Source organism: Leuciscus leuciscus (genome assembly GCF_965113295.1).
Source record: "Leuciscus leuciscus genome assembly, chromosome: 13".
Classification (NCBI taxonomy): domain Eukaryota; kingdom Metazoa; phylum Chordata; class Actinopteri; order Cypriniformes; family Leuciscidae; genus Leuciscus; species Leuciscus leuciscus.
In genome coordinates this window covers 29,126,327-29,153,499 of record NC_138737.1, presented here as the reverse complement: position 1 = coordinate 29,153,499, position 27,173 = coordinate 29,126,327, and the positions used below count along the sequence as shown (strand labels likewise).

Sequence of the window (27,173 nt, the reverse complement as noted above, 5' to 3'; positions counted from 1 at the left end):
GATACGTGCGCTTTTTACTCCAGTCAAGTTCCCCATTGGCGAACCCTGTGAGTTCCTCCGCACCCCTTCGGCAGTCGGACGTTGCGGAGCGTCCGACGCCAGGCCTAGTGCTCGTATGCCTGTGTAACTTGTGCTAGGCTGGGTTCCATATGTGGTGATCCCTGCGGCGATCCCATATGTGTATTCTTCCACGACCAGCTCCCTGCGGTGAGCCCGTGTCTTCCCTTGGCAGAGTCTGCTCTGCCGTCACTGTCCGGTGTGTCTCCCCCTTTGGGTGGAGCCACCCCAGTGACATTCCATATGTCGCACTGCCCCTTCGGCCAGTCCATATGTGTATTCTCCACATGTTACCTCCCTTCGGGCAGGATGTGGCTCCGCAGCGTTCTTTCTCCTGGAGAGGTACGCTTTCCCAGTGTTATCCAAGAGTTCCGCTGTGTGGGGTATAATGGAACAGCAGTTGAACTCCCTCTACGCAGGTCTTCCGCCCCAGCAGTTGGGGGTCTGAGAGTCTTGCGTAGGGCGCTGGATGTGGCAGCAACCGTGGCGTTTTCCATGGGATCCCAATTACGTCGTCACGTCGACGTTACGTCGAACGTGAGCGACTGAAAGGGAACGTCTCGGTTACTGATGTAACCCTCGTTCCCTGAAGGAGGGAACGGGAGACGTAACGTCCCGTCGCCACCGTTGCTGACCATCGCTGCATGGCCGTCACAAATCTCGGCTCCTCAGCGAAAAACAATGTGTGCGTGCGCCCGCTTCCTGTTTATACCCGCGCGGCGGGGCGGGGGCGCGTGACGCGATTCACGCACGCCAACTTTCATTGGCTCGTTCTGTAGACACTCGAAGTTGATAGGGCTCCCTGAAGTGATCCCAATTACGTCGTCACGTCGACGTTACGTCTCCCGTTCCCTCCTTCAGGGAACGAGGGTTACATCAGTAACCGAGACGTTTATTTTACCTCATTTAGTTTCCTGATTTACTATAGGCTATTAATCATGTAAATTAAACTCACTCTCTACATTATGAAAACTGTGTAGGGAACATCACATTCCAGAGCCCAGTTTTATGGCAGGGCCCCTCTCTTACTGCAACAGTGGAGAAAGGTTTGCTGCATTTTGATTGGATCTTGGTGGACAAGCACAAACAAATGTTCAACACCATCAAATAAGGATGCTAAGACAACTGACAGACACCTCAAGTGCGGGAAGTACAGGACTTCTCATTGATCCACAGGCAGTTTCTGCCCTGCACCTATCATGAAACTAATCCTTAAGATTAACTAACTGCCATAAAAATTATTTAGGACTTTTTCGATGCATGAGCAGTGGCTGAAACAATGAGAGGCCACAATGATCCATCCAATCCATTCATAACTATGTTTGGAAACCTTAAAACTTGTGTAAACTACACACATCCTTTTCATACTTATTTAAAGAAATACGTATCCTCAGTGACAGCTATTTGTAGTGCAACATCTTACAAAAATTCAGCTGTTAATGTACAAATGAATGCACGCATGACCAGTGGCGTATCCAGGACATTTTTACTGGGGTGGCCAAGATGGGACACAAAACTAGAGTGGGGTGGCCATATATACTATAAAGTAATGTTATGTAAACCTTTAAACTCTTATGAACAATAGAAGATTTTAATAATAGTAACAAAGTGCAAACTTTATTTTTAAATAATGGTACTATTTCATAAAATGTAAGATACAGTCACAGGCCTATTTAGGAAATGTGTTTACTATAGTCTGTTATTAATTGCCATAGTGGGGGATATGACTCATTGGCCATTAACTTGTCCGAAAATGCATTTGTGTTTATCTGCAAAAAGGTTTACATACACTAGATTGCAGCCTAGGCTACTGTTAATGTAAATATAATGTTAGTGGTTTGTTTTTAAAGTCTACATTAGAGACCTGCGCGGGACGGATTTCTCACTTAATAATTCCTAAAAAGCTGACATCTCAGTTCATCGCCATCTCACAAATCTCTGTTATTATCAATGAAACTGGCTGCATAATTAATCTATCATATTATCTACACTTTGTTTGATATAATAGATGATTTGCCAGTATGCAGAATTCAGCACTGAACAAAAAGTCCATTTTGAGTGGTGAGGGAATTCTATCTTAATTGCATCTGATTGGCCATTGCGTTCAAGAAATCAACACATATGTCTGTGATTGGTTACATTGTTCAACGCTGCAAACATGTTATAAATAGAGACTCTGGCCTGTAAATCGTTTCTATTTTGTTTTAGTTGTTCTTGTTGCTTTTGTGCAACAGATGAATGACAATTTATTCGTTTTTATTTGTTCAATTTATAGATAATTCTATTTTGCGGGAGTCCCGACTCCCGCGAATCGACACACGAGTGCATTACCGCCCGCGCCCGCACTCGGCCATCAGATCTATATTCCCGTGCCGCACTCTGTTGCGTTGGGTCCCGACCATACCTCTCAATCGACTGATTCCAGCGTTTTTATCGTTGTTGTATTGTTGCAACTGTGTGACCGTCCTCTTGTTTCACGGACCAGCAGCAGCAGGTGCACCGTGCAGCGCGCGTGCTCTTATCTCATGGGTCATCTGACCTGCATGGCCAAACGTCCGCTGAGCAGAAATCAGCTCTCACAGTCTCAGTACGACCGATACTGTGTTAGTTAAAAATGTGAAACTGGCCCTAAATCAGTTGATCAGCTGTCATCACTGATTGACAACATTTCTCGTTTCTTGTGTTGACGAACTTGACCTACCTATCAGATCTGGGGTGGCCACAGGGGTGGCCAATGAGCTTTCAGGGGTGGCCCCGGCCACCCCAGGCCACCCCCTAGAATCGCCATTGCGCATGACAGTTACATTTTTTCCATCTTGTTTGGACTATATTTGTTTAGAATACTGCCAAAGGTATTCTGGTGGTGGTTTGGAAATGCATTGATACAATTTTAAAGACACTTTAAAGACTTCTAAGGCCATATCCACACTAATACATTTTCGTTTGAAAATGTATATTTTTCTCTCCGTTTTGGCCTTCCGTCCAAGATGGCGTTTTTATTAATGAAAACGAAGTTTTTTGAAAACACACTCCAAAGTGGATACATTTGAAAACGCCGTTTTCACATTGTAGTGTGGACTGTGAAACCGGTGGTATTTAAAAACGATGACGTAAATTTAGTCATGTGACGCATATTGTACCAATAGTTATTCATGTTTATACCAGTATTGTGCCTGTTATGTGCTATTCACTTTCACACTGTTGCTAAAAATATTCTACATTGCACACTCTTCATATCACAGTCCTGCAAAGATGACAGAATTTACTCACATCTGCTGTCCTGCGGCAATACATGAGAGCAGTTGCGTTTTAGACCAAACATATGGTGACTGCGTGCGACCTGGACAGCATCAGTGAATGGTGAGATATTTTACTAAATAAAATTATCCTGTCAGAAGAATTGCGCGATAACTTTATTATTTATTTTTCCATCTGAATCATATCAGTGATCTTTTGTGGGGTTTTACGCATGCGCAGTATGGTGAATTTAGCGTTTTTAGGCGTTTTTCAAAAGTTTCTCATCCACACTGAAACGTCCGAAAACGCCTGAAAACGCTAGTGTGGACGGAGAGCGTTTATAAACGAAAACGCCGTTTTCAAATGTATCCGGATTAATGTAGACGTAGCCTAAATGTGTGTTTTCGATTATGCAAATGAGAAATTTCCATTGGGGAAAGAAGGGTGGGCCACCCTGTGTGTGTCGCCTCTGATGCCAGCAGCCAATCGCAGCGCTGGAATAGAGAAGTGCCAAATTGCAATCTCCTCCTCATCAGAAAGGGATAAACGTATCCTTTCAACAGACACTCCTTGTTCTGAGTCTCCAGATCATCCAGTGAGACATTAACAGATACACCCATGTTCTGAGTCTCCCGTCTAGTGAGGCACTAACAGATACATCGTTCTGAGCCTGGAACGTAACGGGGAAGGCAGCAACAGATACATGCAAGGTTCTGAGTCTCCCATGTAGAGAGACTAACGCCGTCCTGAGTCTCTAACCTGCAAAGGTGAGACAGAAACAGATTCCATGCTCTGAGTCTACAGAAAAGACCACGTTCTGAGCCTCCAGTCTGTGAGGAAAAAGACATTAACAAACACAACATTCACTACGAATCTTCGTCCAGAGAGACAAAAGCAGATTGACCAAGTTCTAAATTTTTCTGGCCCAGAGGCAGAAAACATACTGCAAAATTTGCAACATTTGCATTTGCAACTAGGTTAAGCTCAGGAGAGCAAACCTTCACTTCAAGGTACCTTCGTATCAGTTTTCCAGATTGTTAAGGACCTTCTGCACATATTTCAGCACTTCATCTGCGTGTTCCAGATTTTAGGACCCTTTTTGCTTTAGGAGAGCTTCGTGTTCAAGACGGTTGAAACATATTCTGGCTCCTTTTCCCACTGCATTGTTACACAGCACAACCAGTGGAAGACGTCACCACCATCGGACTGCTCACAAATATCACTTAACCAAACCTCTTTCCAGAGACCATGGCATTGTTGTATATTATCAGTATATGATCCTCTAATTGACATTAGAGGTAATATAACTGATGCTAGTTAATAACAAATACATCTTTCATTAATTTGTTTGATGTATAATAAGGGTCTTCAATTTCAGAGGAACAACAATTTATCTTTCTAGATAACGTTGTCATGAACGCTGGTGAAGATTCCTCAATTGGCTACAATTTCCACATACTTGGACTGATTACTGCACACCTGTTTTTATTTTTTAACTGCATTTAACTTCAAATGTTTCACAGCAGCTCTCTGACCCCGACAACTCCTTTTCCTTGACCAGAAAATGTGAAGCATGTCACAGAGGTGATGAAAACCGGGAAAAGAAGGTTTACGTCGCCATGGAGTCTGTGTCATTGAAAAAGCTGGTAAAATCCCCCACCAACTCCCACCATGAGCAACATCAAGCCCTCCTTTAGCTCCGAGAGGAGCAGGACGTTCTGGGCTCTTCTGGATGTGCAGAAGGAGGATCGTCAGCTTTTCCAAAGTGTGCTTGGCTGGGAGGCTGCTGAAGCTACCCCACAGCCCGCCTGCCCACATCCCGCTTCAGAAAATGAGAGCATTGCAGGAGCGGCCCCCATAGCCAAACTCTGAGGAGATCAAGCCCTTTGGCAGCGCTGTCCCGTACACAGTCGTCTCCAAGTGTCGGAGGACCACCACTCCGGCCCCAGTATTCTTCCTTTCCCTCTCTTTCTTGACTCATCTGTGAGAGGATGTACCCGCTGCCACCAGTGTAGATGGGAAGCCTGGGTTGATCTGTTGGCACTGCGGAGAGGCAGGGACTTTCCAAGATCAGTGTATGTCCATTGAGGTACAGAGGTCCTGGCACAGATTGTCAACGATCAAGCTGGGAAGTATCACTTGCCAGTAAGTGTAAAGGGGAATACATATCAGGCTTTGGCCGGATATTCACAGGTGAGGTGCGACATGCCGTAAATGTAATCTGGTTAATCCGCCTGTCATTCCAAAATTAGAACGGTCAGTACATGGGCACCGCTTTGGGCTAGTCATTGTATGCAACGTGAGACAAGGAAGTGGTGGCTCTCTGATATATCTCTGCAAGGACAAAAAAAAAAAAACTCTTGCTTGCAGGTGGGGATCTCGAAAGAAATCCTCACCGACCAAAGCACAACATTTATGTCAAGAACACTCCGCAAACTTTATGAATTGGGAGGAGGCTTGGGAGGAGGGATCTACTAATACGAAAAATGTAATTCAGTATGAACTGGACCTGAGTGTTCCACTGGAGGAGGGCTCTGTGCAGTTGGCAGTGACAGTAAAAGAGAAGACGGAGTTCAAGCATAAATAAATTCTAAGTCTAATGCTTATTTTCCTGTCACTTACGGAGACCACCTCTCATTGTTCCAACTCACGGAAGTAATCAAGTTACAACATGAATTTGCTCATGTATTCTTCCCTCTCCCGGCCATATGAACATCATGGACCGCCATATTGAGCTGTATCCAGGGGTAGTAATACATTGCCAATCCTACAGGCTGCCTGAACACTAGAAAAAAGTGGTGTGTGTGGAATTAGAGGCTATACTTAAAATGGGCATGATAGAAGCCACTCAGTGACTGTGCCAGGCCAATAATTTTAGTGTTTAATTAGCGGGTTTAAGGTTAGGTGTTGATTATATGATGTTTTATAAACAAAGTTCGGGAGGAGCACGTTCAAATAATCAATCAATCAACTCGTCATCAAACAATTACCATGTCTACCCTATCAGCATGAGAGGAAGCATATATATATTCACTCTGTCAACTCACCTAACATTCCTTGACAGTTTTCAGCAGCATTTGGCTCAGCCCTACCTTCCTAAACATTTCCGAAATGAGCTCTCCCGTCCAATGAAGAATCTTTCGTCCTTCAGGAATCTTTGTCTCAAATCCTCTGGTGTTATCTCGCGGGCGTCAGGCCTAAACAAACGGATCCTCGCCACCACAGGCGAAACATCCGCAATCTTCTTCCGCGCATTTCTCTAAACCGAGAAATGGACAATAAGGCCCGCCGAGCACCACGCTCGCGTCTCGGGCAATGCCGCCCTCTTCACACGAAGAAACGGGCCTTCTTCCAGGACCAGGCCGCCGCAGCAGGCCCTCAGTAAGCCGCGCCGCAGATTCAGTCCCGGCCGGCCAGCTCACACTCTCAACCCCCGCTGGCTCGACTCCACGACTCCAACCGCCCCGTCAGACGTTTCTGTAACCACAGCAACCACAGCTGCCCAAAAAGGCCTCTCTCAGCAGCAGATCCAAGCACTTGGCGCTGCTCATCGGAGGCCTTTGAGTGTTACATCCGCAAAAAAAAAAAGTTCCATATAAGTTTGGTCCACTGCCGCAGCAGTGTCATCTACTCCGCTCCTGCAGGAGCTCCGTTACTCCGTCCAAACTTGTCCACTGCCGCAGCAGTGTCATCTACTCCGCTCCCACAGGAGCTCCGTTACTCCGCACAAAATAGTTTGGATATTTAAAAGCAAATTGAAAGCAAGTTTGGTCCACTGCCGCAGCAGTGTCAGCTACTCCGCTCCCTCTGGAGCTCCGTTACTCCGTCCAAACTTGCTCCACTGCCGCAGCAGTGTCATCTACTCCACTCTTGCAGGAGCTCAGTTCTATGTCCAAAATTGTTTTGGATATTTAAAAGCAAGTTGAAAAGCAAGTTTGGTCCACTGCCGCAGCAGTGTCATCTACTCTGCTCCCGCAGGAGCTCCGTTACTCCGTCCAAACTTGCTCCACTGCCGCAGCAGTGTCATCTACTCCTCTCTTGCAGGAGCTCAGTTCTATGTCCAAAATTGTTTTGGATATTTAAAAGCAAGTTGAAAAGCAAGTTTGGTCCACTGCCGCAGCAGTGTCATCTAATCCGCTCCCGCAGGAGCTCCGTTACTCCGTCCAAACTTGCTCCACTGCCGCAGCAGTGTCATCTACTCCACTCTTGCAGGAGCTCAGTTCTATGTCCAAAATAGTTTGGATATTTAAAAGCAAATTGAAAGCAAGTTTGGTCCACTGCCGCAGCAGTGTCAGCTACTCCGCTCCCTCTGGAGCTCCGTTACTCCGTCCAAACTTGCTCCACTGCCGCAGCAGTGTCATCTACTCCACTCTTGCAGGAGCTCAGTTCTATGTCCAAAATTGTTTTGGATATTTAAAAGCAAGTTGAAAAGCAAGTTTGGTCCACTGCCGCAGCAGTGTCATCTACTCCGCTCCCGCAGGAGCTTCGTTACTCCGTCCAGACTTGTCCACTGCCACAGCAGTGTCATCTACTCCACTCCCACATGAGCTCAGTTACTCCATCTAAACTTGTCCACTGCCGCAGCAGTGTCATCTACTCCGCTCCCACAGGAGCTCCGTTACTCCGTACAAACTTGTCTGGTGCCGCAGCAGTGTCATCTACTCCACTCCCACAGGAGCTCAGTTACTCCATCTAAACTTGTCCACTGCCGCAGCAGTGTCATCTACTCCGCTCCCGCAGGAGCTCAGTTCAGTTCTAAAATAGTTTTGGATATTTAAAAGCAAATTGAAAGCAAGTTTGCTCCACTCCCGCAGGAGCTCCGTTCCCCGTAGCAGTTTACTCTTCTGTTCCCACAAGTACTCTATTATCCATCCTTTGTCATCAGATATTTGAAAAGCAAGCCAAAGCAAGTTTGATTCAATGCCGCAGCAGGTTCATCTCTAGAGCTAGTTCTCCATCAAACTTGCTTCCACTGCAACGGTTATACCATTCTTCTCCGCTTCCGCAGAAGTACATCACATATGACCATCCCCAGCCTACCACGTTAGAGGCACACCCATCCGACGTCATGACAACCAACTCCCGTCCGACGTCACAGGAAGCCTTCCAGCAACTTACCCCTTTCCACTTCTGATACCTTAAGCTTTGCACTCTGCAAGTTTTTGGGGGGTTATCAACATCATCATGGCGGCTGTCCTGCATTTATTTGCAGCTTTTTGGGGGGAGTACTCTGGGTTCGGGCCGAATACCGAGCCCGGAGCCCTCTCCTCGGACAGCACGCCAAATACGCATTTATTCTATCTGACTTATTTGTTAGTGTGAACTCGTGAAATGATGTTTTATAAACAAAGTTCGGGAGGAGCACGTTCAAATAATCAATCAATCAACTCGTCATCAAACAATTACCATGTCTACCCTATCAGCATGAGAGGAAGCATATATATATTCACTCTGTCAACTCACCTAACATTCCTTGACAGTTTTCAGCATCCCTCCACCACCCCAACTCCTCACTCTTGGCTTGTTCTTTCACAGCCAGGAATACGGGGGGAGTACTCTGGGTTCGGGCCGAATACCGAGCCCGGAGCCCTCTCCTCGGACAGCACGCCAAATACGCATTTATTCTATCTGACTTATTTGTTAGTGTGAACTCGTGAACGAAAGGTAAAAGCAGTGTCGAAAATTGATGCTTATCTAATGCCCAGGGTTAACGAGTTGCTCGATCGGTTGGGTAAAGCTCAATTTTGTTCCGACACTAGATTTGAAAAGGGGAACGTCAATGTCCCAAGAGAAAATGGCCGTTTGGATCACACCAATTTGCTACACTTCCTTAGTTTGTTCAGGGCCCCACCTACGTTCCAGCGTCTCATGGACAGTGTCTTCCATCCCCACCAGGCATACACCACAGCCAACCTTGATGACATAATTTACATTAATGATAGGACGTGGCATATGTGACACACGAGGGCAGTTCTGAGGTCGTTGCCCATGGAGGGACTCAGCAAACTTAAGAAACTGCGCAATTGGTCGAGAGGAAGTACAGAATCTGGGCTTACACACAGATCATGGGCAGGTGCGACTGGGACCTCAGACTGGGATCTGGGACCTGAGTTGTCCCAGGTGGTGGAAGAATGTCTGGCCTGAGTAAGGCAGTCTGAGTATGTGGCAAGGGGGCGTGGTTTTGTTGCAGAAAGAGAGCAAGATTGCAAGAAAAGATTTTTTTTCAGAGAAGCTTTTGTTAAATAAAAACTTTAAAGTGTTGCACAGCAGCTGGTTGTACCCGAACGCCTTCTTTTCCTGGACCAGAAAACGTGAAGCGTCACATATGCATTCAGGCCCAGGGGCACATTAACGCACGGGCTTCCATGGGCTGAAGCCTAGAATTATTTTCAAATAATTATTTTTATATATGGGAGTTTATAGCAGTGACAATCGCATTCTATAAACGAACACACACCACCTGTGTTTTTTCAGGACTCGCAACTGTATTTTCATCCTTACATATCCTTGCTGTGTAAACGGAACAGGATTAGACAACTCCTTTTTTGTAACGTCATACAGTGCGAGAGCCGCTCCACATTGAATGCGGATTCAGTAACTTGCATGTGGATATAATCTGCGTCTCAAATTTGCTCGCACTTTTAGAGCAGTTTGCAACCACCAAATTGCCCACATTTATGCCAAGTAATTGTTTTAATTTATGGTGTCTAGGTCATACCTGTAAATGTGCATTTCAGCCTGTAAAGTTTTGATGCCATTTTTTTATTATTGCCTCTGTATAATGCCTATAATAATGTAGTTTATAAGTGCAGCTCTGCTTTATGTAACTGCTATACCTGGCAAAGAGTGAATTTGAATTTGATGTCCTGAGAGCCTTTATGGGATAAGAGTGAAGGAGAGACAGGAAACGACAAAGGAGAAGACTTGGGCACATGATCAAGACCAAGCCGGTAATTAAACTTGGGTCACCTGTAAGGCTATTGCGAGACATATTGGAGCTCTGCCCATGAGACTATTGCTTCAACAAAATAGAAAATTTCAGGCAAATGCAGAATTTTATTATTTTTAAAAACTGAGGGGGAAAAAAAACAACATATAAAAACAATAGTTATCAAAATGTATATTTTATCTGTTTCTTTAAAAAAAAATAAAAAAAGATTGATTTTACATTTTTTTTGCAAAAAAACTGTTTTACAACAAACAACAACAGAACCTTCAGTGTTTAACTGCACATTTATCATACACAGTGGAAAATGTTGTTCCTTCCTTGAAATTACCAATCAAACTGAGCAGTTTGTAATTCTGATAATGAATTAATTAAATTATATATATATATATATATATATATATATATATATATATATGTACAGTGTGTGTGTGTGTGTGTGTGTGTGTGTGTGTGTGTGTGTGTATATAAGTAGATTTTCAAAAGATGCATCCTATCCCCACTTAAAAAAAAACAAAAAACACACACACTGAGTTGATAATAGATAAATGTTTTCATTTGATCTTATGACCTCTGATGCTTATTGCCTTTTTCTCTTTTCTGTTCTTCTTTATATCCGTCATATCTTCTCTTTTTCATCTTGTTCTTCAGCTCAGTTTTCTCATCTTTCATTACAGGAACCTCTTCTCTCAGCTTCTGAAACTTCTTTAGATCAGCACAAAAAAGTACCTGAGACACAAAAAGAAACAATAAAGTGGTCAAAAAAATATATAAATATTATTATCCAATGAAAGTTGTACAGTATTACTCACAGACTGTGCCCAGCCAGCATAGGGACCCCAGAGTTTTCTAAAGAAGTCACCTAGAAAAAGAGAATCAAAAATATACCTCATTTACTTTACTTTTAAAGTAGATTTTTACTACTACTTTTTTTGAGACAACGCGAGTTTGTCAGTTTAAAACTCACAGGCACAAATTGACTGTTGTGTGGTTGCCAGGCAGAGTATATTATAGGTACTAACCAATCTCTTTGTAGACTCTATCAGTCAAGGTCTTCTGGCTGTTACCCGCAGCAAAGTTGTAGTCACGTTTGGCGATCTGCCACACATGTGTGTCCACAGGAAGAGCCTCAAACTTGTCCAGTGACATCAGACATGCACAGTCAGCCACCTGATCCCAAGCAAATATACATTTCAGATGTAACACAGATGTTTGCAGATATGATAAATCTATGCGTTTAACAGCTAGAACGATCAGGACAGTTCGGCTGAAATAAAATAAAAGCCCTCATGTAAAGGGAACTATGCCAGTAGAGGTAATAAAGGAGCATATGCTAGAAACATACCCAATGCAAATGTATTGCAAGCATGTGTCCCATTGTACATACTGTACTTGATAATGGAGTTAATCAAACGTTTGAATATATTAATATTAATCAAGTAGCTTTAAGCACTGACAATTTACCTAACTTTAACTTCAGCTTTAGACTGCCATGATAGTGATTGACCTGGAAGAGAAAATCCTCCATAGAAGATGGAACTTCACGGTATCACACGCCTTTGAGCAAAGCTGAGCATGCAACGTGTACTTGCGTTGCAATTGCGAGGGTAAAAGTGTATGCATTCATGTACTGCTATGCAAAGAGTATTTTTATATAAAAATGCAGGCTTAACAAATAATTACTTTGAGACCAACTCCAGGAAGAGTTCTCAGTGCATCTCTGGCCTGCAGGTAGGGGGCGCTGCGGAGCGACTGGAGCCAGTCAGGGCCATGAGAGTTCACAATGATTTGTGAGCTCTGCTGCAGGAAACGAGCACGGTAGCCAAAACCCAAGTCTCGCAAACGCATCTCCACACTAGGGTCTGTCACAGATATACAAACAAACATTCAAATATTAAGCATTATCCTTTTCAGTGCTTGTTTAATTTTGCATTGTGGTGTCAATGATTTTGGTTTTTAAACACATTTACTCTTATTAGTCTGTCTGGAATATATGATTGTGATGGTCAATACTGGGATTCAGCAGCCAAATAGTTTAGCATAAGAATGCTAAACTATATAAATAACTGTTGTCACTGGCAACCCATTTCTTATATATATGTGGTATTTTCACATCTCATATAAGTCTATGATCTTTCTTCTAAAAAATGTTTTATTATTTGAAGGGATAGTTCACCCGAGGGATATTCATATATAAACATTAAATCAACATAGATACACAGATGTAACTGTAACTATGTAACTTTTTTTGTCCCTTCTAACGGTTAAAGACTGGGATCTGGGACCTGAGTTGTCCCAGGTGGTGGAAGAATGTCTGGCCTGAGTAAGGCAGTCTGAGTATGTGGCAAGGGGGTGTGGTTTTGTTGCAGAAAGAGAGCAAGATTGCAAGAAAAGATTTTTTTTCAGAGAAGCTTTTGTTAAATAAAAACTTTAAAGTGTTGCACAGCAGCTGGTTGTACCCGAACGCCTTCTTTTCCTGGACCAGAAAACGTGAAGCGTCACATATGCATTCAGGCCCAGGGGCACATTAACGCACGGGCTTCCATGGGCTGAAGCCTAGAATTATTTTCAAATAATTATTTTTATATATGGGAGTTTATAGCAGTGACAATCGCATTCTATAAACGAACACACACCACCTGTGTTTTTTCAGGACTCGCAACTGTATTTTCATCCTTACATATCCTTGCTGTGTAAACGGAACAGGATTAGACAACTCCTTTTTTGTAACGTCATACAGTGCGAGAGCCGCTCCACATTGAATGCGGATTCAGTAACTTGCATGTGGATATAATCTGCGTCTCAAATTTGCTCGCACTTTTAGAGCAGTTTGCAACCACCAAATTGCCCACATTTATGCCAAGTAATTGTTTTAATTTATGGTGTCTAGGTCATACCTGTAAATGTGCATTTCAGCCTGTAAAGTTTTGATGCCATTTTTTTATTATTGCCTCTGTATAATGCCTATAATAATGTAGTTTATAAGTGCAGCTCTGCTTTATGTAACTGCTATACCTGGCAAAGAGTGAATTTGAATTTGATGTCCTGAGAGCCTTTATGGGATAAGAGTGAAGGAGAGACAGGAAACGACAAAGGAGAAGACTTGGGCACATGATCAAGACCAAGCCGGTAATTAAACTTGGGTCACCTGTAAGGCTATTGCGAGACATATTGGAGCTCTGCCCATGAGGCTATTGCTTCAACAAAATAGAAAATTTCAGGCAAATGCAGAATTTTATTATTTTTAAAAACTGAGGGGGAAAAAAAACAACATATAAAAACAATAGTTATCAAAATGTATATTTTATCTGTTTCTTTAAAAAAAAATAAAAAAAGATTGATTTTACATTTTTTTTGCAAAAAAACTGTTTTACAACAAACAACAACAGAACCTTCAGTGTTTAACTGCACATTTATCATACACAGTGGAAAATGTTGTTCCTTCCTTGAAATTACCAATCAAACTGAGCAGTTTGTAATTCTGATAATGAATTAATTAAATTATATATATATATATATATATGTGTGTGTGTGTGTGTGTGTGTGTGTGTGTGTGTGTGTGTGTGTGTGTGTGTGTGTGTGTGTGTGTGTGTGTGTGTGTGTGTGTGTGTGTGTGTGTGTGTGTGTGTGTGTGTGTGTGTGTGTGTGTGTGTGTGTGTGTGTGTGTATATATAAAAGTAGATTTTCAAAAGATGCATCCTATCCCCACTTAAAAAAAACACACACACTGAGTTGATAATAGATAAATGTTTTCATTTGATCTTATGACCTCTGATGCTTATTGCCTTTTTCTCTTTTCTGTTCTTCTTTATAACCGTCATATCTTCTCTTTTTCATCTTGTTCTTCAGCTCAGTTTTCTCATCTTTCATTACAGGAACCTCTTCTCTCAGCTTCTGAAACTTCTTTAGATCAGCACAAAAAAGTACCTGAGACACAAAAAGAAACAATAAAGTGGTCAAAAAAATATATAAATATTATTATCCAATGAAAGTTGTACAGTATTACTCACAGACTGTGCCCAGCCAGCATAGGGACCCCAGAGTTTTCTAAAGAAGTCACCTAGAAAAAGAGAATCAAAAATATACCTCATTTACTTTACTTTTAAAGTAGATTTTTACTACTACTTTTTTTGAGACAACGCGAGTTTGTCAGTTTAAAACTCACAGGCACAAATTGACTGTTGTGTGGTTGCCAGGCAGAGTATATTATAGGTACTAACCAATCTCTTTGTAGACTCTATCAGTCAAGGTCTTCTGGCTGTTACCCGCAGCAAAGTTGTAGTCACGTTTGGCGATCTGCCACACATGTGTGTCCACAGGAAGAGCCTCAAACTTGTCCAGTGACATCAGACATGCACAGTCAGCCACCTGATCCCAAGCAAATATACATTTCAGATGTAACACAGATGTTTGCAGATATGATAAATCTATGCGTTTAACAGCTAGAACGATCAGGACAGTTCGGCTGAAATAAAATAAAAGCCCTCATGTAAAGGGAACTATGCCAGTAGAGGTAATAAAGGAGCATATGCTAGAAACATACCCAATGCAAATGTATTGCAAGCATGTGTCCCATTGTACATACTGTACTTGATAATGGAGTTAATCAAACGTTTGAATATATTAATATTAATCAAGTAGCTTTAAGCACTGACAATTTACCTAACTTTAACTTCAGCTTTAGACTGCCATGATAGTGATTGACCTGGAAGAGAAAATCCTCCATAGAAGATGGAACTTCACGGCTTCACGCCTTTGAGCAAAGCTGAGCACGCAACGTGTACTTGCGTTGCAATTGCGAGGGTAAAAGTGTATGCATTCATGTACTGCTATGCAAAGAGTATTTTTATATAAAAATGCAGGCTTAACAAATAATTACTTTGAGACCAACTCCAGGAAGAGTTCTCAGTGCATCTCTGGCCTGCAGGTAGGGGGCGCTGCGGAGCGACTGGAGCCAGTCAGGGCCATGAGAGTTCACAATGATTTGTGAGCTCTGCTGCAGGAAACGAGCACGGTAGCCAAAACCCAAGTCTCGCAAACGCATCTCCACACTAGGGTCTGTCACAGATATACAAACAAACATTAAAATATTAAGCATTATCCTTTTCAGTGCTTGTTTAATTTTGCATTGTGGTGTCAATGATTTTGGTTTTTAAACACATTTACTCTTATTAGTCTGTCTGGAATATATGATTGTGATGGTCAATATTGGCATTCAGCAGCCAAATAGTTTAGCATAAGAATGCTAAACTATATAAATAACTGTTGTCACTGGCAACCCATTTCTTATATATATGTGGTATTTTCACATCTCAGATAAGTCTATGATCTTTCTTCTAAAAAATGTTTTATTATTTGAAGGGATAGTTCACCCGAGGGATATTCATATATAAACATTAAATCAACATAGATACACAGAGCACATCAAATATGGTAAAAGGATAGTCAGTGGTACATGCTCGATGTGCGAGAACAAACCTCATTGGTTCTTGCGGAAGCTCAAATGTGCTTGCATTACACATGAGAATAAACCTTGTGCATCAAGCAAGCACGTTTGAGTTTCTATTTATCATATTTGATCTGCTATCTACAGAATGTGCGTTGATCAATGTTTTATATTGTGAACAAAAGCCTAAATCATATAAAGTGATCAAACTTTCCCAATTCATATGGATTAAGTTTTCTTGCATTTTATTAACTTTATGAAGTTTTGGGTGAATGTACTTTTAATGAAGGGACATCATTTTCCTTAACAAAAGCCTAGGGTGAATTTGTATGTGAACTAACCATTAAACTCAAATCAACATTTCATGTCTATTCTTTTAATTATTTGGTATGTACCAGGGTCAGAAATTAACAAGATATTGTGGCAAAAGTGTCACTAACTAAAATTACTGCAGATATTTAAAATGCAGGCCCCCATGTGCTTTTTTTGGTATTTATTTTTTTTATATTTCATTATATCCTATTGTATGCTCAGACAACAACAAAAAAAGACTGCAATAAAACTGTTTGCTAGTTTCCGGTTGTTTGTGTTTATAATGAGCAGTTGTTACCTAGTTTCCGAAAGTGTTCCCAAGAAGATTTTACAGTCTGTATATTTTCAGAGACGGAAGAGGACATATTCTGACATTTCTGACTTTATCGTGTACATCGTATTAAAAATACAGTGTTAAAAGTTTTTTTAAAAGCTTTAATTCAGCTAAGCTTGTCTGAGAAAGCAATGGCTGGTAAATTCTGTAACCGCATTTCGCCATTTCTCCTCAGACAGATGTCTGAAGTAAATCACAGATCAGCTTGAATGAGATTAAAGGGTGTGTTACCAGCGCTCTTTAAATGAAACAAATACATGCTTTAAACACTGCAATACTTCATATGTGAGAGACCTGACAAACATCTACCCTTCATGTTTTTATTATATTGATATTTTAAATATAATTTGTTTCATTGAAAAGTGTCACTAAATGTTAACATGCAAATGCAGATTTTATTGTATAGCTATATGTAAAAGTATCAGAGTCGTCATGGATGATGAGTTTGGTTGAAATTAATTCAATATGTTTAATGGGTTAGATTAGCTCAATTAAGGACTTCATTCCATTTTATCGGCTGCTTCATTCTGTTCTGTGCGATTTAGTAAGAGTAAACGGCTAAGTATAATTTATTTATAAATTGAATCCATATAAGACACTTCAATTGTTGTATGGTAGAATTTGGTGGTAGCTCAAAAGGTATGAAATAGGAGTCCATTAGCTCCTCTGCAGACACCATTGTGAAGTTTCACTGCAAATATCTGTATTTGATGTCTAAGAGGCGAGTGGTGTTATGTAGATAATATGAAATAAATACAAACATGAAGAAAGCACCCCAACAACTTAAAACAGTGATTATAAAAAAACTACTTAAAACAGAAAACTAACTTAGAGACCAGTGAAACATTCTTGAGTGTTTATTTTGTACATTATTTAAAGCTACTTTTACTTTTTTGATCACTGACAAAATGATTGTGTGAAAAAAACAAAAACATTGCATGACAGTAGAGTGCTAGTATAGCTACCGGTAAGCATATAAATGCAGCAGTTAGAGTTCTTACCAGAACCAGGGAGTATGACCCTATTAGCCCGGTTCTGTCAACACTGCATTGGCTCCCTATTAAACATCGTAAACATTTTTAAATATTGCTGATCACTTACAAAGCACTAAATGGTTTAGCGCCGCAGTACTTGAGCGAGCTCTTAACGCATTATAGTCCTTCACGTTCTTCGCAACGGAAGTGAATCAATCAATCAAAACTAACTTTAGCTGGACAATAACTTTATCCTAAAGCTGTTGTAAAGCCTTATGGTAATTTCCTATCATCTTGAAGGTGACTTGAATTGATTTGACTTGTAAGATAGATAGTTTTATTTAATGCCATGTCAGCATCTAAGGCTATTTTCATGGCAAAAATTCAATTACAAAAATACAAATATCATATAAATACAATAAAACCAAGCAAACAAACACAAGTCATATTATACAAAAAATAATAATTCTACCTGTAAGATCTTGCAGAGGGGGGAAATCATAATAGGCCACATCATCAATCTTGCAGAGGAGAGTCCCGAGTGTCTGACACAGTCTGTCAACCATGCCCTGAATCCGTGAAATGTGATTATTAGAGCTACAGATGAATGAGAAAAGACACTCCACGGGATCTTGACGTAACAAACGCACTCCTGAAATATTCAAAAAGACAGACACATCCACACACATTAAAAATTTTTTTTTTTTATTAAGAACCACTGTTCAAAAGACAGCACTTTTGCACAAAAAGACAGCATTTGTGTTTATGTTGCACTTGCTCAGTCGTCTTGGATCTATAGACACAAAGTTTGTTTCGTCAAAAAAGTGACTAGTATTAGGCTGATCATGTGATTTCAACATGTCTGGCCTATGAAGCAATCTGCTTCCTGTCAAATAAATCAGCTTTTATTAGGCTACTTAAACTATCGGTCAAAAGTTTTAGATTTTTTTTTTGTTTCTAAAATAAATCTCTTATGCTGACAAAGGCTCAGTTTATTTGATCAAAAATACAGTAACAACAGTAATATTGTGAAATATTACAATTTAAGATAACTATTTTTAATTTGAATATATTGTAAAATGCGATTGTTTTTCCTGTGCTGAATTTTCAGCAGCCCCGTTTTCAATGTCACATGATCCTTCAGAAATCATTCTAATATACTTATATTTAGTGCTCAAGAAACATTCCTTAATATTATCAATGTTAAAAATAGTTGTTAGAATAGATACAGATATGTTAATAGATACAAATATGATGTGTGTAAATCATCTTTAAACTGAAAAATTACACGTGTACACCTTGAAAAGAGAAGAAAATACTGTGATTGTTACCCTCAAGTTGTTTGAAAACATACAATAATCAACTGGTTTCAAAGTGTCTGGCAATGCACCATAAAAGTATAAAACTAGTCCATGAATTATTTTTACATCTTAAAGGTACACTATGTAACTTTTTTGTCCCTTCTAACGGTTAAAAACAAAACTGCATGCATTTTGTTTGTGCTTCGGCTCTGCGTGACTGTGCAGATGAATTTAGTTATCCTACTGCTCATAAAACATTCACTACTTGCCTTAAAGGGATAGTTCACCCAAAAATGAAAATTCTGTCATTAATTACTCACCCTCATGTCGTTCCAAACCCGTAAGACTTTCATTCATCTTCGGAGAGCTAGCAACTTCCACTTTGACACTTCAAAAAGTTTATAAAGAGATCGTAAAACTAATCCATATTAATCAAGCGGTTTAGTCCAAATTTTCTGAAGAGACTCGATTGCTTTACATGATGAACAGATTGAATTTAGGCTTTTAGTCACATATAAACATTCATCAACTCACACATCAGTTGCGGTAAACGGAAGCTCAAGTATATTCGCTTCACGTGCAAGAACCAATGAGGTTCATTCTCATGTGTTACACAGCACATTTGAGCTTCTGCAAGAACCAATGAGGTTACTTTGTTCTACATCACTTAGACTGTGTGCAATCTCTCTGTGTGTGAGTGTGTGTGTGTGTGTGTGTGTGTGTGTGTGTGTGTGTGTGTGTGTGTGTGTCAAGAAACTTTGCTGCAATGATATGACGCAGCGCATGCCGCCTGATAATAGGCTACTGAGCTGGGGACTATTATCAGGTGCTGCGTCATATCATTACGCCTGCTGGACTCATGGTACGGCAGCAAAGTTTCTTGATTATTACGCAGGAATGAGAGTATAGTTCCTTGCCATATCAGCCTAGAAAATCGCAACTTTTCATTTTACGTCGGTCTTAGTACACGATGCAACTACAGAAGAGTCAAGTTTTAAATAGGAAAAATATCAAAACTCTTTGTTAATTTTTTTGAGAGAGATGCTAATGGTCTTGTCCGGTTCAATTCATTATGCTAAGCTATGCTAAAAGTGGGCGTTGGGGGAGTTGTAAAATGAGCCTATTTCCAAAAAAAGTGGAGTATCCCTTTAAAGGGTAACTAAACCCCTGGTCAGAGCCTGACTCCACCCACTGGCAATATTTGAAAAATGCTGGAAAAGTAGGCAGAGCCCAGTGGAGAGGGGGCGTGCATCTGTGACGTATCTCTCTGCAGGCGAGGGCGTGGTTAGTTGGTACCCTCTGACGTCAGAGGGTACCACAACTTCCAATAGGAAAATTCAACTGCAGTAGCCACTGTTCAACCTGAAGAGGGCAGCACTCAGACGTTTTTACACCATATTTTGTAAAATTAAAACACTTTAAACACAAATGTCAAAAAAACTACTTGAATCAATGAACAGCACTAATAAAGCCCCAGTCTTACAGATCATTAACTGAAAAAAGTTGGTTTAGGGTTTAGTTACCCTTTAAATGTGAATAAAAGTCTAAATTATCTGTTCATTATATAAAGAGGGTCTCTTCAGAAAATATGGACTAAACCTCTCAATATGGATTAGTTTTACAATCTCTTTATTAACTTTTTTTGGGGGAAAAAGCTAATTTACTTTGCACACACTCCAAAGGATGAGGACGATTAGATAAGGTAAAACTGACACCATTGTTACTGTTCGTATCACTCTTTATTAGGGGTATGCGATATATATTGTCTGCGATAGTATCGTAATTGTTGTTTTAACAATGTGCAATCTGACATTATCGAGTATATCCCTCACACACACACTCACACACAGAGAGAGTGCACACAGTCTAAGTGATGTAGTCTAGTAGATTAGACTAGTGCAGGTGTGCGTTTTGAGTGCACGCTTTCACCGCGTGATTTAGTCTAATTTATATAATTTAATATAATTAATAAATATCACACGAAGAGTGCAGTTTTTCTCCAGATATCAGCATGATAACAAATGTGATATTAAATAAACTTTAGTTTAATAAACAAGAAGTTAATATTAAGTGACTTACATTTTAGACACCATATTGCCTGTTTATGCTCTATTTCGCCAACCAAAATAGCTCAAAACAAAGCCACAGCACTGTAATTGCATCTCTGAGCAACACACACCCGTGTTTCCTTACTGAATGAATCAGCTTTTGAATGAATCAGTTGAATAGGTAACACTTTACAATAAGGTTTATTAGTTAATTAATTAACATAAACTAACCATGAGCAATACATTTTTTTACTGTATTTATTCATCTTTGTTAACAAAAAATACAGCTGTTCATTGTTTGTTCATGTTAGTTCACAGTGCATTAACTAATACAACTTTTGATTTTAAGAATGTATTAGTTAATGTAGAAATTAACATTGACAAAGATAAATAAATGCTGTAGAAGTATTGTTCATTATTAGTTCATGTTAACTAAAGTAGTTAACTAATGTTAACTAATGAACCTTATTGTAAAGCTTTACCGTTGAATCAATTACTAAGATGGATTAAGTCAAATGCTTCCTGAATTATCAGCCGTTTGAATGAATCGGTTGAATCTCAATGACTCACTCATTAACGGTGACTTGCTGCCCCATTGGCTAGTACTGGCGGTTTTAATTTCACATTTAAAGTATCTTTTCATGTTTTAAATCATTTCAAATATAAATTGTTTAAAACATCAAAACATTATTTATGCATTTGTAGCTGCAGGTTATTAATTTGTCACCTCTGAGCTGCATTGAACAGTCGGTGTAAATGCATCTAAATGCCACTTCTGTTTCTCCTCTCCGTTGCCCAAGATGGATTTTGTAGATACTTATTTAATTTGATTGGTAACAGCCCTATTGTGTCTTATCATTATAATTAAATTTGATTAAATGTATGAAATTGACACAAAAGATGATAGGTTTAAAAAATGGATTTAAAAAAGGTAAAAATGTCCATAAAAGGTAAATACTATATTCACCGAAATATCAGCCGCTAAAAATTATCGGCCAAAAATGGCATTTTTGCTTTTTGGCCAAAAGAGAAAAAAGGCCGAAAATATGGCGCCCCACCCCTCCTCTCAGTGTACAGCATGTTTTAAACTTTGCAAGCGGCTCCGCTTCCAAAGATGCACAGCTTCGAAGCAACTGCTCAGTATTTCGTTCCGTGTGTGTGCTGCGCTCTCTTCTGTCGCTCACGGCCCAAACGCTCCACTCATGCACTCACGATCACCGTAAAAGCAAAGTCCACTCAAATAACGTGCCGAAATGAAATTTCTCTGGACTTGTTTGTGGTAAAGGCGGTATAGCCATTCACTGATCCACTCCCTGCTCTGCTCACAGGACTACATAGAACTCACATGCTGACGGTATAAGTGTAGTTCATACTGTATGTAGTTCATATCACTACGCCACTGATTCTTTCAGTATATGGAAAAGAGCATCACGAAAATTCAGCATAACTGCATTTGTGTTGAAGAGGAAATCATATGACATGAGAAAATTATAACAGAATTTTCATTTTTGGGTAAAATATTCCATTAATTAGATATGTACCTGTAAAGATGTTAGCTGTATGCTTAAAGTGTGGATCTGCGGTGCTCCAGTCCCTGTAGAGATCCCCTAATTTTACACCTAACTGGAAATAGTCCCTCAGAAGTTCCTCCTCTTTGATGTCAGGTTCTGACATAACTGTGCACATTCCCACCTCTTCCTGCTTCACGTCAATCATTCTTTTTGACCTCTTCCCCAATAACTGCTCCTCCTCTTCCACTTTTTGTTTCTGTCTGTTTTCTGTTCCTGGATTTTTTTGATGATTGTAAACATAGTACCATAATGTATCCTCTGTCTGAGTAAGCGTCCACACTTTTCCCCGCATTACTCCCGTCCAGTGACCATCTGCAGTCTCACGCCATCTAAAAAGATAGACAATCATGAACAATTGAACAAAGACATTCATACGCTTAAAGAAACTTTTTTTAATTTTAAGGCATTGTACAGAATGAAATATTACTTTACTTACAGGGTGCTATATATGGTATGCTGCTTACTGTATTTTTAAATACAGCCCATATTTACATATCAGTACCTACTCAGTATTTAGCAGCTTGGTGGAAATGTTGTTAATTATTTCACATGTGTCTTGGTAGGCCAGTCAAAACACAATTTACACAGACATCTTAAAGGTACAGTATAAAAACAGCATGCTTAGGGTGAGAGACGGTGTGAAATAAAAAAAATAAGATTGGCTTGGGTATGAGAAACAATGACTAACATTATAAATGGTCTGCAGGGAGTAAATCAAATGCTACAAAAGCATAGAATGTGACCCTTTTAAAAGAAATGTTTCTTTTGAAGAGCAATGAAACAGTAGAATATAGTTTACCTGAAGGTCTGACCACATCCCAGAGTGAAATCCAGCCGAAGCTCTGACTGTGGACATGTGAGTGACCGCCACGCCTTACAACCCACAGAGAGCAGAGCATGCTGGGACATTATGTAGCTTTGATCCTTACACCATCAGGACATATCAAGTCAGCTACTGTGATAACAATATAGAAATAATTATAACAACAATTCAAGGAAAGAATAAAATAGACTGAAACAAATTAAAACATGCTATGAAAATACACATATGGTTTGCACAGAAGAAAAGTTTAAAAAAATGAGGTCTGTAGCGCACAAAGAGACACCCTACTTAATATATCTTGTGCACGCTGTATATATTCTATACGACAGAATTAACAGAAACAACTATTTTTCACAGAAATAAATATACTTAAGTTCAAAATGTTTGCAGTCTATTGAGCAGAAAATGTTGCCAGCTAATCACTGTGTTCTATGGACAAGGGGCGCACTTTGTTTGTTTTTCCCTCAATTCTTATTGTTACACATTGGAATGTATACAATAAATTGCTTAAATATATGAATTCCAAGGATTGGTATCTGAGATACAAATCGAAACCCGTCCTAGTAAGCTCTAATAAACGAGGTGATTGGTTTATCCTGATCAGCCCTGAAAAGATAAATAGACTCACAACGCCGTCTAGATGTTTCAGCATCAGCAGAGCAGATTTAAAGTCGAGCCTCCAATGTTAGCAACAACAACAAAACTTAACGCTGCTTTGCGAAGGAGGCAAGAGAGCGTTTTTCTGACTTTTTATTTTATTTTATTTTTTTAGTACGCCGAATAAACATATGAAGAGTTCAGATGCAAAAGCCTCTAAATGCCATCTGAATTTTTCTTATAGAATGATCATTTTTTATCAAGCTTGTATATTTAAGTTCAGTAATTTCACTTAAATGATAATTAATAGGTAATCTTCATTGCCATTTAAGTGAAATTATTGAATTTAAATATACGAGCTTCATAAAAATGATCATTCTATAAGAAAATTTCAGATGGCATTTAGAGGCTTTTGCATCTGAACTCTTCATATTTTCACTTAATGAACTGACAGCCCATCGGCTAATCTTCAACATTGTATTTATCTTCTTTTTCCGATTAAAATTTATGACAGATTGAACACCATTCGGCGCATTACCTTCTTCTTCTTCTCCTTCTCCTTCTTCGGTGTTTTATGGCTGGCTGTTGGCATTCAAAAATGTGCATTACTGCCACCTGTAGCAAACATAGACAGTATATGGTAGCAAAGAGTATAGAAGGCTCTTTGCCTGTAGCAGAGCCCGTCTACGGAGAGCCTGCCCACTGTGGCTATTGTACCGAATTTTGGTTGTAGTTCCACCAGAGTTCCACTGGGGGCGCTCGCCATGAGTGCAAAATGAATGGGAGTCAATGGGGCTAGACGGCTAAATTTGTCTCTTTCACCCGATTGCCGTTGAGAAATCTCAGATTTGATTGTAGGTTTTGCAAGTTCAACATGGGTTATAGGTCGAAAGTTGAATGAACGAGTACTTATGTCCTTTCGATTTCTTACAGGTTGAGTTGTTGTTGCCCATAACACACTAGCATTCTGCTAATGAACGCTGATTGGTCAGTGAAGGACTGATTACGACCAGAGATACAGCTTGATGGCATCGTGGCATCCGAAGCGGGACCAGAAACAAACAAAACAAAAACTCTTCTAGCACGTGTATTTACCTGTGACAGCTGTGTTGTCGATGCCTCGAGAGAAAAGAAAGTGCAGAGCGCGAAAGCACCAAAGTGACTGAAGGATCGCCGTAAAGCAGTATCTCTGGTCGTACGATGTGTATGACGTCATTGACACTTTAAAAGACTTTTTAAAGCAAATAAGTGACTCAAAAAAATCTAACACCCAGCAATGTGTAATCCCCTTTGCATCCCCTTTCGAAAACAATATTCAAATTACTCGACAAAAAATTATATCCTGAGAAAAGTGGATTTTGAGAGCAATATCTCCATAGACCTCCATTCATTCTGCACTCGTCCTGTGAGAGCCCTCATATGGAATCAGAGTGGAACTTCAACCAGTTCAGAAGCCGGAAGTGTACTGAGAGTGAAACTTCTCGCCATCATAGACAGTATGCTCGCCATATTGTTCTTCTGCTGCTTCTTCTTCTTGTTGTTACTGGCCGCTCACTCCTTAGGAGTATTACCGCCACCTACTGTACAGCCTACATGGGTGATGCATCTGTATATTCCTTTTATATACATTCCTTCCCTCTTCTCTCCTTTTATTTGTGGATGTAATGCCTCACCCACCTTCTGCTGGTGCTGCGTGTTCAGCTCCTCCAACTTCCGCCCTGGGCTCCTCAACCTTTAAGGTGGGCGTCACAATCCCCATACATTATATCCTATGCTCTAATCCTGTATTCTTTAAAAAGGTTAAAACAGCCCCATATCTCTGAGAATCTCTCAATCCCTTTCCCAAGAGGTCCGTGACATTTACTGGTCTATCCTTTATATTATTAAATAAACTACTTCGTTGATCGTCATATTTATTACATTTAAAAAATACATGCTCTACTGTTTCTAAAACATCACATTCATCATACCATTTTCATGCTTCCCCATTATTGCAAGTGTTGAATTTAATCCTGGGTGTCCTAATCTTAATCTTGAGATCATTACTTCTTCCTTTCTGTACCTTCCATAACACTGTTCTTTTCCTACTAATTTTTCAATATTATAATATCATCTCCCTGTGCTGCTATTTTCGCACCTTTGTTGCCATTTATTTACTAGTTTCTTTTTAATCACTGATTTTTCCTCACTTCTCCCCAGTGGTACTTTTATATTCACTAAGTTTTTGTTTAATGCCTTTTTTTGCTAATTTATCAGCAGTTTCATTTCCTACTATCCCAATGAGTGCCGGTATCCAACAGAAGTACACTATTATACCCTCGGTTTTCAGTCTGTACAATAATGTATATATTTCCATCATTAAATCTTATCTGTCACTTCTTGTAGACAGTATAATTTTAAGAGCTGACGATGAATCTGAACAGATCACAGTCCTAATTGGCTTAGTCTGTGCAATCCATTGTAGCCCTCCTATTATGGCAATTAACTCTGTGGAATATACAGACAATTTCCTGTAGTCTATTAACTTGTCACTTCATAATTATATTCATCTTTCCAGTCCAGTCCTCCTTAAAAAATAAATGAATAAATAAATATTTCCTCCCTTTATCACTATTCCCGCATTCTAATATAGGCTACTTTTTACATTATACTGCCCTACACCAATTTCTTGTAAATGATATTTCAACTCTTGTCTTTCTTGTGGAAATTTCCTGCATGACATAAAAATGTGCCTAACTGTTTCCTCCTCTTGATATTCATCGCATTGACCTGTGGGACGTTTTCTTAATATACAAAAGAGTTCCATTTAACTTACAATGCCCAAACTTACAGAGTCCATTCATTACAACATTGTTATTTCCTTCTATTTGTTGTTTTGTTCCCAGGTGAAAAAGAATTCTATTAAAAATATAGTTTAATAAAGTGTACTAAGTATATTTTCTACATTTTGTACTATTTTCGTCAAATCCAAGTATAGTTAAGTGTATTCAATTTAACATCTATTTGACTACACTTCTAGTGTAAATAGTATACTAAAATGGAACAACTTTTTTTAAACTTCAAGTGCACTAAAATACACTAATGAAAATCAAGATTCATGAGCAATTAAGCACACTTACAGTACAATTGCATTGTATCGCCATTCTAATGGAAATACACTTAAAAAGGCAATTGCAGCGCAAATTATAGTTGTGTTTAAGTACATTTTGTGCATACTGCTATCATACTTATAATTACTAAAAACTATGTTAATTTAGTATGCCTCTGTAATATTTCAAGTGATCTACAAATGCACTTCCTAACTATATTTAGTGCTTTTAAAGTGTCCCACTATGACAATAATAATGTTTTTGAAGTGAAGTTCAATTACAACCTAAACATCATACACGTACTTTCAGTGCAATGTTATTATAGTGTAAGGTAGAAACAAATTGTTTGAAGTATATTTCATCTGTACTTTTATCCCCATTTTGTTATACTTAAGCATGAATGTTGCTATTACACTACAAGTGTATTATATTACAATT

General features: G+C 39.6%; 2 protein-coding genes across 6 annotated transcripts; both read right to left on the bottom strand.

The window, feature by feature from the left end:
* Positions 1-10,443: 10,443 nt before the first annotated feature.
* On the bottom strand, positions 10,444-12,389 carry LOC309512201 (N-glycosylase/DNA lyase-like). The gene is made up of 4 exons (XM_082187672.1): positions 11,924-12,389; positions 11,263-11,410; positions 11,053-11,102; positions 10,444-10,969 (listed from the first exon to the last, which is right to left on the bottom strand). The coding sequence occupies exons 1-4, from the start codon at positions 12,125-12,127 to the stop codon at positions 10,805-10,807; spliced, it is 567 nt and encodes a 188-aa protein (XP_082043798.1). The 5' UTR covers positions 12,128-12,389; the 3' UTR covers positions 10,444-10,804.
* A 1,179-nt stretch (positions 12,390-13,568) lies between these two features.
* Positions 13,569-26,148, bottom strand: ogg1 (8-oxoguanine DNA glycosylase). Of its 5 annotated transcripts, none has more exons than XM_082187767.1 (8): positions 25,324-26,148; positions 23,026-23,181; positions 22,197-22,555; positions 17,779-17,958; positions 15,120-15,298; positions 14,461-14,608; positions 14,251-14,300; positions 13,569-14,167 (listed from the first exon to the last, which is right to left on the bottom strand). In XM_082187767.1, exons 2-8 carry the CDS (start codon positions 23,133-23,135, stop codon positions 14,003-14,005), a joined length of 1,191 nt encoding a protein of 396 aa, XP_082043893.1. In that variant the 5' UTR covers positions 23,136-23,181; positions 25,324-26,148; the 3' UTR covers positions 13,569-14,002. The 5 variants fall into 5 exon arrangements, with proteins under 5 accessions (XP_082043893.1, XP_082043891.1, XP_082043892.1 ...); XM_082187765.1 differs by lacking the exon at positions 25,324-26,148 and adding an exon at positions 24,742-24,853; XM_082187766.1 differs by lacking the exon at positions 25,324-26,148 and adding an exon at positions 24,170-24,283 and having other exon boundaries at positions 23,026-23,178.
* Positions 26,149-27,173: the final 1,025 nt, after the last annotated feature.

Bases quoted from the DNA above. Each gene is read 5' to 3' on its own strand.
- LOC309512201 (XM_082187672.1), bottom strand. From the start codon at position 12,127: ATGTTTGTTTGTATATCTGTGACAGACCCTAGTGTGGAGATGCGTTTG. The intron at 11,103-11,262 runs GTTAGTACCTAT...CTCTTTTTCTAG, and splicing joins TAGAGTCTACAAAGAGATTG to GTGACTTCTTTAGAAAACTC. The intron at 10,970-11,052 runs GTGAGTAATACT...TTTGTGTCTCAG, and splicing joins ATGCTGGCTGGGCACAGTCT to GTACTTTTTTGTGCTGATCT.
- ogg1 (XM_082187767.1), bottom strand. From the start codon at position 23,135: ATGTCCCAGCATGCTCTGCTCTCTGTGGGTTGTAAGGCGTGGCGGTCA. The intron at 15,299-17,778 runs GTAGAATTATTA...TATCTGTGACAG, and splicing joins CCCTCTGCAAGATCTTACAG to ACCCTAGTGTGGAGATGCGT. The intron at 14,609-15,119 runs GTAATTATTTGT...GCTTGGGATCAG, and splicing joins TTCCTGGAGTTGGTCTCAAA to GTGGCTGACTGTGCATGTCT.